The following is a 15267-nucleotide window of genomic DNA, read 5'->3' on the forward strand; positions in this document are numbered from 1 at the left end:
AAATAAAGCCACGCCCAATTGAACCTAGTATCCGAGATATAGGCAAGCATATTTGACAGTTAAACGTCACTTTACAAAAAAATTTCTGTTAACAAAACTTGGAATATAATGGAGTAGTGAATGGTATGAAAAGCTAATAATCGATTTTCGACTTTTCGATCAACCATTTTCATTTCGATTTTTTAATAATCTACCTGCATTTTTGGGAACTATTTGGAAGAGTATTATAACTCTTTTATGTTGAGGTGCTCATTTTATAAACCGTAACGGCAAACATTTGACAAAAATGTATGGGAAAAATTTCGTAACACTTTTTATTAAAATTTCTTAAGGTTAAAAAAATTTCGCATTAAAAAATGAGGTACTCCGTGAAAATTTTCCGATGTCAGCTGAAAATTAATATATTGCAAATTTTAATGATAGCAAAAAACGTAGACAATACTAAAAATTCCGGAATTTTATTTCTATTTCGATTAATCGTTATCAAAAATCGATTTCAGCATACAAATCGGAGTATATAATCAATCACGAAATAATCGTTTTTAGAACGTTTTAGAAAATCGATTTTCGACCATAATCATAATCGATTTACCATTCACTATAATGGAGACACTTTGATTATAGTAGAAATGTAATCACCCCTATCGCGAATCAATATTTCATATGAAATATGTTCCCTTTTCCCATTTTTCTTTCATGTTCATTGTTCACGTGAAAAAATTCCCCACGTTGTGAAATTTTTAGATGGAATTTTGTAAACAATAAACAGCTGTTACGAACAAAAATAACTATTGTGAATGATAATATCACGATAACAATTTTTCCTCGAGAGAAATGGATATTTTATGGGAACATAAATTGCACATGTTTTTCACGATAGGAGTGAATTTTAAAGTCCGCCGCCGGCTTAAAATTTGGTCACTGCTGGCCTCTATATCCAGTTGTTCTTGCAGGGCCTGATTCAGAAACACAATCACTGAATTTTTAAAGAATGTATGAGTGTTTTAATACAAAAGTTTGAAAATTAGTTTCCTGCAACAGGCCTTAAATTTGTTAAACAATCACCCCTTCGGCAATAACATGTGAAATTTTGTTCCCATGAAATATCCATTTCCCTCGAAGGGAAAATTGCTATCGGGAATATCATGATGAACTTTACATTCACAATAGTTGATTTTGTTTGTAACAGCTGTTTATTGTTTACAAAATTCCATCTAAAAATTTCACAACAAGGGGAATTTTTTTCACGTGAACAAAGTTGATGAACGAAAAAAGGAAAAGGGAAAATATTTCATGTGAAATGTTGATTCGCGATAGGGGTGAATGTTTAACAAATTTGTTTAACCCTCTAACCGGCAAGTCTGCCTTTAGGCGGTTATGTTAAATGTATGTTATTTTTCCCGTTATAACGGTAAATATGAGTAAAGAGACAAACAATTGACTTATTGCGATAAACAAGAACGTGCACTTGTCTTTTGTTTGTTTTTATTCCAACGTATTTCTTTTTTTTCAAAAAATAACCTGGTATATTATTTTACCTCGAAATAAAATTGGCCGGTTAGAGGGTTAAAATATTTGTTTTATAACCAAAGATTTTAACAATAAAACATTCCTTAAAAATTACAAAGCAAACAAAAAATCTTGTATTAAATACAATGTCCATAAAAAACTAAAATAAAACAACCAGCTAAATTCAAATACAACAAATCTTTATTAGTTGTATTTTCTTTAAAGCATTTTCAATCCAAAACTATTTCATCAATTCCCAACATGGTAAACACAATTTAAACAAAATTGTTTAAAAAAAATCTTTAGAATTTTCAAAACTTTTCTGTTCACTCAACACATATTTGATTTAACTCGTAAACAATTTACATTTTTCGAGTAAAATGTGTGAGAGGTAAAAAAGGCAAGGGGGGTCATGGGGGAGTTAAAATATTTTTTTTTAAATTGATTCATTTTGCTTTTAAAATTCATTTTTATTTTCAAAATTTCATTTGTTTTTATTTATTTTATTTAGCTGGTTGTATGCATGTAGTTTTTGTTTTTTGCCGGTTTTATTATTTTCAAATCCCATCCATATGAGTATTGTCGTCTTCAAGATCGTAAAAAAATCTGTGGTGTGTCAGAAAATTTTTAAAGAAAAATCATTTTCATTTCATTTTATATTTAAATTTTTCATTAATTGTTAATGTTATTTTTCTTAATTCGTTTTATTTTAATACAATATAATGAAAATTTGTTGTTCTAGTGTACTTTGGATGTTGTTTAAACACATCTTGCTACATATTTTTTGTGTGAATTTGCGTATTTTCTTTAAATTACACATGATTTGTATAAATATGTTGTTTAAAAAGAGAGAGAAGAGAGCAAGAGATTAATAATTATTTTAAATTACATGTGTTTGAAATGAAAACATTTTTGGAAACGCTAATTTTTAACGAAGATTTATTATTTCCTGCATATTTGGGTTTTCTTTAGCTGTATTTCTTTAGTATTTATTACAAGTTGTTTTATAGGTCGTTTTCATAATTTGTAAAATATTATTTTAAATCAGTAAATGCCTGTGATGACAAGTGAGGAAATGAAAGTTTTAAGAAATTAGTATGAAATTAGTCAATGTTAACAGCCAAATATTTAGTTTTCATTTCAATATCAATGGCGTACAAATATGTATTACGTACTTATTATTCTTTACATTACCTTCAATACATATTGTAACAGCCTGCTCTTAAGGATGCTCGAGGGGTAATGCAGTTTTGTTAGTGGCTCAGATGGATTTTGGACACCATTTGCCAACACGTAATAAAAAGTCCACAATTATTTCCTCTATTTTTTTATTTATGTTTTTATTCGAATTTTCAAAATCTATATGAAGTGTTTTAAGATTTTATTCAAAAAACCAAGCAACTGACATTTTGTTTTGTAAATTTGATGCTGTTGTCTTTTTGTTATCTATTGATGTCACGCCATTTTATATTCAAAGACATTTAGCCAAGTCACAATAGCAATTAAACTGTGTCTTCGCTTAATTCCTATATTGTGAATGACCACAATCATTTGCAGTAAATCAAGTACGTTTTGTTCTAGAGTTGGATAATAATGAACAAATTTTTTCTGCAGATTATTCAGAATAAAAACTTCAGTATAGGTATATTACATATGGATTTAAATCTGGAAATGTGAACACTTTCAAAAACAGGGTCAAATTTAAAATTTTTAAATATCGTGAAGAACATGTGAAATTTATGTTCCCATGAAAATTGCTATCGTGATATTTCCCTGAACTTTTCATTCACAATAGTTGATTTTGTTCGTAACAGCTGTTTATTGTTAACAAAATTCCATCTAATAATTTCACAACATGGGTAATTTTTTCACGTGAATAAAGTTTATGAACGAAAAAAGGGGAAAGGGAACATATTTCATGTGAAATATTGATTCGCGATAGGGGTGATTAAGTATTTATTGGGGGAATTTATAGAACCATCTGAATTGAATTTTAATAGGATAATAAATGAGATTGAAAGTGAATAAGGGATAAAACTCTTTTATCCCAAAATAACCAAAAGAAGTATAAACAATTTAACTTTTAGAAATATTATAATGTTAAGTTTTGTTCGTGATGTAACGTGATTAAATGTTTGTGTATTTCAAGTTTTGATTTTTATATCAGTTTTTTTTTTTTAATTTTATTTATTTGTTTATATTCATGAAAGGTAAGAAGTATAACAGAAATGCGATTAATATAATATGTACAATACAAAAAAATAATGTTTCCAAAAAATAACAAACATTTCGCTAAAGTATGCGAGTTGTATGCGTCGCCTCTGTCGTCTGTGCGAAATCTAATGAGTCAGATTAACCCGTTACTGATATTTGAAAATGTTAGAAGTTTCTTCAGATATCTGTACCGTTCAAATTTCAAGGCAGCAACAGCTAACACAAACACACTTAAATTTGCAAGAAATGTCTGGCAAACTCTAATACGTTTTCCGAAGCCCCCAGATATTTTAAGGACCATCAATATATCTGATATATTCAAGCGAATTTTGGATTTTTTTCCAGCTAAATCGGTCCATAAATGGCTGAGATATAAGCATAAACGTTGATTAACTCGATTTGTTCACATATTTTTAACTATATTCGGATGCTACTGTTCTATACATACATTAGGTATGTATAACAAACGAAAGGTATTTCAAAGGCCTCTTTAAAAAAGTTTATAAAAAGTCGGTTTATCGGTTATCCGAAAATTGGACATTTTAAGAAAACCGTCTCTAAAAACCTTTCAAATTTAGATCGATAATGAAATTTTACTTAATTTTACTCCCCACTAACGTTTCGTTTCCTTAAGGGTTAATGATAAATTATGTAGATCAGTAGTGAAGGTAGTAGTGATCGCCAACACCATTGACGTCGCGACGCTCTTTTTCTCTTCTTAAGAAGAAGCCAGCCATTGGTTTTATGTGTCAGTATTTAAAGTTAGAAAACAACAAAAGAAACAAAAAATAACTAAATTATAAATAAATAATAAAACAAACCAACCAACAACAACAAAGGAGTTGTTGAGAGCAAAAGAAAGAAATATTTAAAAAAAAACACACACAAATTATATCATGGTCAATATTTAACAAAGATTTTTTGTTAAAAATTTTATTTATATTTTTTGCTATTTTCTTAAGTAAAACAAAACACAAAAACCCATTAGATCTCTAAAACAACTATCGGCAAAAACCAAAAAAAATGTAACCAAGAAAAAAAAACAAGTAACAAAATCGTTTTGCCAACAATCAGCCATCAACATTATCATCCGCCGCCACCAGAAACTCCAACAATTGAAAAGAGAAAGTTTTTGTTGAAGAAACAAAAGTTTCTATGTCTTTTAATCGTTGGCGAGGAATGAAGAATGTCTGAATGAAGTCTTGACAAACTCCAAATGGGAAACAACAAAAAGAAATTGTAGGAAATAAGCAATTGTTAACTTAAATAAAACAATAAATAAAAATATTGTGCTGAAAGTAATAAATTTTAAGCTAAACCAGTTGTTTTAGTTGTTTTATTGATGGCTGAGTGACCAACTGACTGACTAAACTGATTGATTGAGATATTATATGGCAAAGATTTCAAATAAAAATTTAAGAACCGGTCGTTGAAATATGTATGTTTGTGTTGGTTCCGCCATTAAATAAATAAAACAAATAAGATTTTAGAAACATATATTTGAAATGGTTTAAATGGTTTTTGAAATCGATTATTTGTAACCAAAAGTTTGTGGAAATTCTGAAGGCATAATTAAGAATGTATAACAAAAACAAATATTTCAACAATACAACTTGCAATTGATAGGTACATTACATTCCATTTTAATAAAATATATTCCAATTCGCAAAACAAATTGTCAGATTTCTTTATATTTTCACGTCAAAAGAGTACTAATGTCGCGTTCGGGATCGTGGAAATTTCTATAGGTTAAAATATATAGTCTTAATGATAGATTTTAGTGTTATAAATGTCGTGTAGAGTACAAATGTAGCGTTCGGGACCCTGGATTTTTTCATTTGTTCACTTCAAAGGAGTACTAATGTCGCGTTCGGGATCGTGATAATTTCCATAAGTTAAAAAATATAGTCTTAATGACAGATTTTAGTGTTATAAATATCGTGTAGTGTACGAATGTCGCGTTCAGGACCGTGAAAATCAAAAAATATTTATATTTTTCAGATTTTTTTATTTGTTCACTTCAAAGGTGTACTAATGTCGCGTTCGGCATCGTGGAAATTTCTATAGGTTAAAAAATATAGTCTTAATGACAGATTTTAGTGTTATAAATATCGTGTAGTGTACGAATGTAGCGTTCGGGACCCTGGATTTTTTTATTTGTTCACTTCAAAGGAGTACTAATATCGCGTTCGGGATCGTGATAATTTCCATAAGTTAAAAAATATAGTCTTAATGACAGATTTTAGTGTTATAACTATCGTGTAGTGTACGAATGTCGCGTTCGGGACCGTGGAAATGGAAAAATATTTACATTTTTCAGATTTTTTTATTTGTTCATTTCAAAGGTGTACTAATGTTGCGTTCGGGATCGTGGAAATTTCTATAGGGAACGTGGAAATCTAAAGATTTTTAAATTTTTTTATTTGTTCACTTCAAAGGCGTACTAATGTCGCGTTCGGGATCGTGAAAATTTACATAAGTTAAAAAATATAATCTTAATGACAGATTTTAGTGTTATAAATATCGTGTAGTGTACGAATGTCGCGTTCGGGACCGTGGAAATTGATAAATATTTAAATTTTTTCCGATTTTTTATTTTTCCACTTCAAAAGCGTACTAATGTCACGTTCGGGATCGAGGAATTTTCCGTGAAAATCGAAAAATATTAACATTTTTCAGATTTTTTATTTGTTCACTTCAAAGGAGTACTAATGTCGCGTTCGGGAACGTGGAAATCGAAAAATATTTACATTTTTTTATTTGTTCACTTCAAAGGCGTAATAATGTCGCGTTCGGGATCGTGTAAATTTCTATAGGTTAAAAAATATAGTCTTAAATACATATTTTAGTGTTGTAAATGCCGTGTAGTGTACGAATGTAGCGTTCGGGACCCTGGATATCTAAAAATATTTACATTTTTCTAATTTTTTTTATTTGTTCACTTCAAAGGAGTACCAATGTCGCGTTCGGGATCGTGGAAATTTTCATAAATATTTAAGACAGATTTTAGTGTACAAATGTCGCGTTCGTGGTAGTGGGTTTTTGCGTATATCTTAGGCCGAATTTGAGTACGTTATCCTGTTCCAATAAACACGAACAGACATGTCCAACCGATATCTTAAAGGATTCAGAATATATAAACTTTTTGCAGAAATACCATTGATTCTTAATATGGCTAGAAATACTTGTATCGTCTAATTTAGCAATAATTATATTGAAAAATATACAAAGAACAATGCATTTTCGTTTGAATCATATTACGATCGTATGTAATCCTTAAACATATTATGGATTCCATATATTATAAAATCCACGATAATGATATTTAAAATTAATTTGCAATATTCAGTTTTGTTTACATGTTACAGATCCCTGAAATACTAACAAATTTTCTGAATTATATAAACAAATATTGCCAGCAGTTAGTGGAAATTCCAAAAAAAAATCGAGTCACTTTGGAAAACACCAAACGACAATTGAAATACTTTTTTATATTTGTTTTTAATCATAAAGTTTTATACTCATTTAACATTCTAAAATCATCGTTTTTTGTATCATCTCATTTGACTGACCGACCATTTAGACACGACATTAAAAAACACAGCATTTTGTCAAGAGGCGTGCACAAATAAACACTTATTGTTTTGAAAAATTACAAAAAAATATTGGAAACAAAAACAAAAGACACACAAAGGCGCCGGAATATTTGTAGGTATATGAGAACTCAAACAATAGGGCGGCAGGCTCGGCTCAAAACACCAAAAATCTTTGAAATACCATAAAGGAAATTACTACCTGAGTCTTTTTTTAAACATAAATACGATAGATACTTAAATATTTTATAAATACCAAATGTAAGTAGTTCAAAGATTCAAATAACAACACATCTGTTTGTCATATGCAGTTTTATTTTTGCCAAAAATAAATTTATAAAAAAACAGATTGAAAATGTATTTTGTTGCTTAATTTATTTGATATTTTATTTAATTTTGTTATAGAAAATAAAGATTTAGAATAATTAAATTTAATTTGAAACCAATTTAAACGTGATTTAAACTCTTTTTTTATATTATTCACAATTTTGTGTTATATAAATGTCATTAATAAGTTTTTGAACAAACCAAAATGAAACAACAACAAAAAAAAAACAAATCCAGTTTTTTAACTTTTAAGTTTTTAAAGTGATTTTTTTTATTTTTTTGCAAATATTAGAAACTTGCTTTACTAGATACATTTATTTAGTTTTTTTTTAACTTTAAATGACTTTTAAAGTTTTTTTTATAGTTTTCTAAAAAAAAAAGTGCAAGAATACAAACAGAATACTGAAACGATCAAAATGAGTCGACTATAAAGTTTAATTAAAACATAATATTCATTAATCATAAAAATCCTTATGAAAATATTATTATTTCAATGTGGATCACATTTATTCAATATAATAGACCCTAATAAAATTAGAAAAAACCAAGAAAAACACGTTTCATTTAATACAACAACGAAATTCTGAGGCACTTTAAATACCATTAAAAGATTATCAAAATATAAATATTTATATAAAAAATGTGATACTTTTATACAAAAAACAAAAGAAGATACCGTTCATGTCTATACAAAAAAGCCTGCCAGCAAAAAGCCAACCAGCCAGCCAGCATCAGATCAGCATCATCCACTTAATACTCTGGTTACCTACGTAAGAACGTACTCGCGCACTGTTCTCGAGTACTTAATAAGATTGTTGCTGTATACAGCGGCTGTTGCTGCCGTATAATTGAATAATTCTATTTTCAGTCTTTAGTCTGGTAATAGTAGACATCTTAGACCAAAGAAATATCCCTCCAGTTAATTTGTGGCCCCCACACCCTGCTCTTTAAATAGCACAGCACAGTTACACACACACAATGTTGTTGCTGCTGTTCAATTGTTTCAAGACGTTTTCATTTATTTATCGTAAAATAAACAAAAAATAAAAAAAATTTAAGATAAAAAAAAATTAAATACCTACAATACGAAACAAAACCTACAACAGCCGGAAAAATGTGTAGAAGAAAAATAAAAACATTTTATTTCACATTCTACCCCATGCTCAGAGATTTTAGGGAAATCATTATTATCATCATCATCATCATATATTTTTTAAAATATTTGGAGGGAGTACAGAAAAATAAACAAAATTTAATTTTTTTATAACAAAAACACAGAACCTAATATAAAAATATTTACACAAGAGCTAGAAAATACAGAATTCATTGAAACAAAGTTAAACAAGAAGAATCAACAAAGTTTTCATATTCCAGAATAGAACCTAAGGTGTATTCGTCTTATATTATAAAGCAGAGTATAAAAAATATCATCAGCAGAAGTTGTTTTTAGATGAAAATAAAGTAATAATGAACTAAGTAGATTACTCGATTAGTTTCAAGCAAATATTCAACAAAGCATAGGAATTTAAAGGAATTACATCTTATGTTTTAAAATTAATAGCAAATGGAAAAAAGTACGAAGGGGCCGAATTAACGAAAGAGCTATCGTATCGAAATTATAATAAAATGTACTAAATTTCTTTACAAGTAAGAAAAATACGATAAATTTTAATGGACTTCGTTAGAATGCCCCAGTAAAAACTTGCAATTACTGAACAAACTTACTTTTCAATAACTACTTCCATTACTTAGAAGTAGTTTGGTAATGGCTGACATATAACCAGATATACAATGTATGTAAACTTCTTCTAAAACAATAAACTCTCTTAAAGTTCTATAAAGGAATATAAATATAGAAAAGAATTTGAAAAACATACGCACAACTTATTAACTTATATTTACAATTCTCTCGCTCTCTCTCTACCTTAAAAGAAGGTGGAATGAACTGAAAATTTTTGTTTTCATTGTGATCGTCATGAATTACAGACAAACAAAACGACCGACCGACATACATACAACAATAACAGAAAAAGAAAAACCGTGTTTTTCTTTTTTTAGCTGTTTAAGCATTTTTTATAATAATAATATTACTTACTATTCGTATCTTATTGTTGTTGTTCATTTTCGTATGATGTCGTGTAAGATATTTAATTTGAATATAGGTATTTCACACATCCATGCATTCTGGCTATAGAAATTTATATCCCAGCAGTTCTGGGTTACTGGAGTTACATAAATAGCTACATGACTGGTTATTTTAACATGTGAGTGTCCTAAGCAGGGGGCTCAATTGTCACTACTTAGATTACAAGGAGACTGTCTGATAGCTGGTCTAAAGTAGTCAACGCATGGAATTCAAAAACCGTTTACATAGAGTCAGTTAGCTTACTGGTTACTTGATTAACTACTACACACTACGTGTGTGCTAAGCGGAAGCTAATTGACCTCAAATAGCCGGTTAAGAAGCAATGTCCTAGACAGTCCAATAACTGATTGCTTGTAAACAAACTTGCCTACGACTACTATCCAATAGATTACTTCTGGTGGTTAAAATAACTATTTTGTAAAGTGAAGTACAAAATAAATGTTCAAAATGTCTACACTCTAGATTACTTAGAGACACATAAGTGACAATTGACTTTACGCTTGTCAGTATGCTTACTCTAAATGAAAATAAACTGATGGAAATTATATAAACATCTTTTGTATGAAAACAATTTTTGTACTAATTATTCACAGAAAAGACTACACTCTAGATTACTTATAGTGCATTTACACCGAGGCGAAATCTAGTGGATTTTAATTGAAATCTTGTTCAAAATCTATATCGTTTACACCGCTGTTTTCTGACATTTAGCAAGATTTCATTTAATAACAAAAACAGCTGACTAACAAACCCGCAGTAAATAAGTAAATTTTTAGTATTATAATTTATAAATTTAACTTTTATTCATATTTGCATCCATTGAAAATATTTATCAAACGCTAAAATTGTTCCGCACTTTTTATATTATTTTTTTTATTTGTATCTGTCAAATTTTACTTGTACAGTGCTGTATTTTTTAGTCCGTTATGAAGAAATTCACGGTTGCATCACTTGGTACTGAGTAGATTTGAGGAGATTTCCCCAAAATCTAGTCGCGAAGTAGATTTCATTTTGTATGGGAAATCTCGTCAAAATAACTAGATTTGGCTCGAAATCTCATATGTACTAGATTTCGCTTCGGTATAAATGCACTATTAGAGACACTTAAGTGCCAATTGACTTTGCGCTAGATTACCTGTGGGGTATAAAGAACCCAATTGAATTCTCTCTGCAGTACAAAAAGCACATACGTTGCAAATGATCCAAAATATATAAATTGGAGTCAGCCAAATTATCAGGCATTAGTGAAAATTACTGTCTATAATGGATACATTGACTTGCTGTAAACTGCTGGGATGCATCTAGACAAAGTGTGTATGGGTGTATTAAATTCTTTATATATATCTCATGCTATGCCTTTAATAAATATTCAATATGTGTGGATATGTACAGATATATACACAAGACAATGTATAGTTGAGTGTAATGAGTAGTTAGGAGGCGGCAGGCAGTAGAATCCACAAATAAGTGTGTGACTATATAAGTACCTACATATATGATGTACAAATATTTATACTAAATGGTAAATGATGTTCTTTTTTTTATTGTTATTGTTATTATTTTATTATTTCTTTTTTTTATTTATTTATATTTTTTAATATTTCTTTTTATTAGTATTATTAACGTAGCATACGACTACAATATGGTTTTCTACAATGGTCTTGCATACTAATTAGTAATTGATAAGTAATTGATATTGAAATAAAACAATATTAAAACAAAAATTTCTATTCAAAAAGAAATATAGCCAGCCGTAGGTACCTACAATAAATATGGTGGCGAAGTTTATAAATTGCATTACAATCAATTTTGAAATTCTGACACAAAAACAATTTCAATAAAAAACCGCTAATGAACTGCTAAATAATTGTTATTCAACAAAATGGTAAGTAGCCACATTCCTTAACTTTTATACACAAAATTAAGGTTTCTTTTAAATTTTATAACAAATAACTTTATTGCCTCTAATTTGGTAAGGACTCCTTTAAATACTGTCAAAATTCCCAACATAAAACTTTAAAAGTTTAAGCCCCATTTTCTCAAACTCTAGTTATATTTTATCGTGGCGATATACTATCAGTTTTTCTACAAAAATTTTATTAATTGGAAGTATATCGTAAACCAGATATTGAGCAAAAGTGTCATAAACATTTATGTTTACAGATATTATTTAAAAAAAATTGTTGTTAAACAATAAGCAAACATGTTTATATTTATTAAATACCCAGATAAACTTAGTAATAATGCTACTGGAATTGTTTGTAAACTAAAAATTAACAATCTTTAGAAAATTAATAAACAACATTTAATATTGCCACAGACCTTTGTCAAGTAAAGCTTGCAGCTCATTGAAAACCCATAAAAAATAGTTGAGTTTAATTTAATTTTGTTAAAACTTGTACTATTTGTATTTAATGATTACATCGTAAATCTTCTTTTTATAATTTTGTTAAACATAAACATAGGTTTTAAAGAATAAAAAAAAATAGTCATAAAATGTTAAGATCTTTTAAAAGGCATAAAATTCTCAATGATCAACTTTATATTTTAGAAAATAAACATCAAGTTAAACGCTGTATGTTTATGTTTCCAAAATGTTTTTAAATTCAGATCTTATTCTAATGTCAAGAAATATATAAAAAAACTTATAAAAAGCTACATGAGTGCGTTATCTCTTTTAGTTAGAAAGATATTTTTTTTTTTTAATTTTACCCATTTTTTCTATAAAGTGTTAATCTAGTGCTAAGTTTTTCAATAATACTAAATACTTGTACCTATACATCAAAGGTTCGAAAGAATCAATTCTCAATTCCATTTTCGAAATCAAAATAAATTTTATCTCTTAACCATTCCGTTAATGAAGAATCCATTATGAATTAATTCATAGGCTTAATTCGTACAAAGGAATGTACTGAAATCATTCACCTGAGAATTCGTTTTTTATAGCATTAATTGCTTATTGAATCATTAAAATTTTCTTGAATTCAAATCCATTACAAAACAGCTTTGAAAATGTATTGAATGATTTAATTTTTCTTCAATTCGAATCTATTACCAAAAGGATTAAATAATTGTTTTCAATTAGTTTTGTAAATTTAACAGAAGGAAGTAAAAATATTTTAATTCATTTTGTATTAGATTTGATTTAACACAATTTGAATCTTTCAAAGGTTTAATGAATTCTATTATGATTTAATTATATTATGAATCAATTCATTTATCAATTATTTAAATAAAAGCCTTTAAATGAAGCTAATGCATTAAATGTTGGGAATGGATTTATGAAATCAATGGCGGACAATTTTTCATTTCTTCAGGACATTCACAAACCTTGTGATCTCTTAAAATTTTTAAGAACAATTAAATAATAGTTTATTTAAAATAAATTGTCTACTCTTAACAGTTCCCCAGAAAATTAAAAAAGTTACTATAGATTTCTGGAGTGAACGAGAAATATATTTTGATTCTATTGGCTTTCGGATGATATACAAATAAAATCAGCTTACTTTATTTAAACCTTAGTGATTTTCTGTTAGCAACCTACATATTTGGAATAATCTTCCAAATGGCTTCCAAATCAAGCACAAATTTTCATACAGATCTGGCGATTTGCCATGATTTCTTTCTTATATTTTTATTATTTTTTTTTTTTTCTTCAACATTAAATTTAAATATTTTGAGTCAACAACTTACCTTCGTCAAGTAAACGTTCGACATGATTGAAAACATTTGGGAATGCAGCCAACTGTTTACGATCCTTAAGTAGCTGAGCCAAATAATCAGCAATACTTTGTGTACTTTGCTGTTGGGTTTGCTGCTGTTGTTGGAGCTGATGTTGTGGAACCGCTTGCAGATGCTGTGGCGGAATTTGCTGCTGATGTTGTTGAACAACCGAGTTGTTATTATCACACACACTCATTGTGACAAAAATTTTGATTTTGTTTTTATTAACCGCTTTGCAAAAGAAAATTATATGTTTTTGTTATTCTTTAAATATCGTTACACGATTTAGTAGCGAAAAGTTGAGATTTCTTTTTGAATTTTTTGTTTAATTTATGAAGAAAAATTTAAGAAACTAAAGTTTAGTTTCGTTTTCCTTAGGTTGTTGATTAACAAATTATTTTTGATTTTGTAGTTATTTATTGCACAATTATAGTTATTTATTTATTAATTTATGTTTTAGGATAAAAGATGAGAATTCCTTGAAATAATTTATTATTAATTTCACTTGTTTTTCCTTCTTGAAGTATATAATAATTTCTTGTTGTAGTTATTTGATTTTTAAATTCTGGAATTTTAAATAATTTAATAATTAGTATGTAAGTAGCTAAGGGTTTTCTTACAGAAATTGTTTTTAATAATTAAATTTATTATAGACTTGTATAGAGAGAGAAGAAAGAATCAGTAATAAAATAAAATACAAAGTTGTTTTAATATTTTGTAAATGAAACCAACACAGCAACTGAGCAACAAACTAGTAATAATACACCCACTGCATAAACACACTACCTTTCTACTAAGCACACACTATTTCCAACAACAACAAAGATCATTTTTTCTAACGCAACAACAACAAGTAAAACATTAAAATTAAATTGGAATTTTTCTAAGGGATTTCTTTAAATTATATTCAGAAACAAGAAGAAAATTTAAAAGAGAAAATAAATAAGAAAGAAACGCGATCTAAAAATAAAAATTGATTTAATATTGAAGAAAATAAATTGTAAAATAAATGATTAATCCACTTTATAAATACACACACAGAAAACAACAACAAAAACAAGATGAAAAAATCTACATAAACACACACACACCCAGCAGCAGCAACAACAGAAAATACCACAAGAATATGTATCAGAACGGTTGAGAAAAAGAGAACAAGTAATAAATGAGAAAGAGAGAGTGTGTGAAAAGAAAGAGAAAATAAGATGTGCATGTAAAAAAAAAAAAGAATCAAAACAAAATTCTTGCTGTAACAACGAATTGAAAGCAAAAAAGGAATGAAAAAAACCGAAAAAAGGATGCTATTTTTTTCCCAAATTAAAAAACATTTGTTGAACTTATTACATTAACATGACATCTATTTTTGTAAAAATAATAATACAAAGGACATTTTCTCAAAATATTCCATAGAATTTGTATTCAAATCATCTTAAAAATTCATCATTGCTGCATATCAGGCATGAGTACATTTTTCAGTATTTTACATACACACTGTGCGGTACGATACGGTACGTATTACTACGAATACAAACAACAAGCCCAAAACGGATTAAGAAAGTGAAATAGGTACAAAAAGCAACCGAGAAAAAAATTTGTCAAAAGAATTTCACTAGTTTATTTTTTTATATATTTTTAATACTCCAACAACAAAAACATAAAGTATTTTTAAAATTAAAATTCTTAAAGGTGTGTTTGCTGTAGAAACTTTTCTTTTTTTATGATTTTTGCACTTTGTGGGTGTTTTTTATATTGTTC

At 28.1% G+C, this 15267-nt stretch overlaps 1 protein-coding gene across 9 annotated transcripts in view; it reads right to left on the reverse strand.

Annotated features, from left to right (window-relative positions):
* how (protein held out wings) overlaps positions 1 to 13942 on the reverse strand; it is a 105396-nt gene extending 91454 nt beyond the window's left edge. For 3 of the 9 annotated variants that reach the window (XM_065498050.1, XM_065498051.1, XM_065498048.1), the window contains exon 1: positions 13483 to 13939. In XM_065498050.1, coding sequence (XP_065354122.1) covers positions 13483 to 13708 — 226 coding nt within the window. In that variant the 5' untranslated portion in view covers positions 13709 to 13939. Of the gene's footprint in view, positions 1 to 13482 lie in introns of all 9 variants that reach the window. The other 6 variants (XM_065498044.1, XM_065498043.1, XM_065498045.1 and 3 more) reach the window with 5 other exon arrangements.
* Positions 13943 to 15267: the final 1325 nt, after the last annotated feature.

This window comes from Calliphora vicina, chromosome 1 (genome assembly GCF_958450345.1).
Source record: "Calliphora vicina chromosome 1, idCalVici1.1, whole genome shotgun sequence".
Taxonomy (NCBI): Eukaryota; Metazoa; Arthropoda; class Insecta; order Diptera; family Calliphoridae; genus Calliphora; species Calliphora vicina.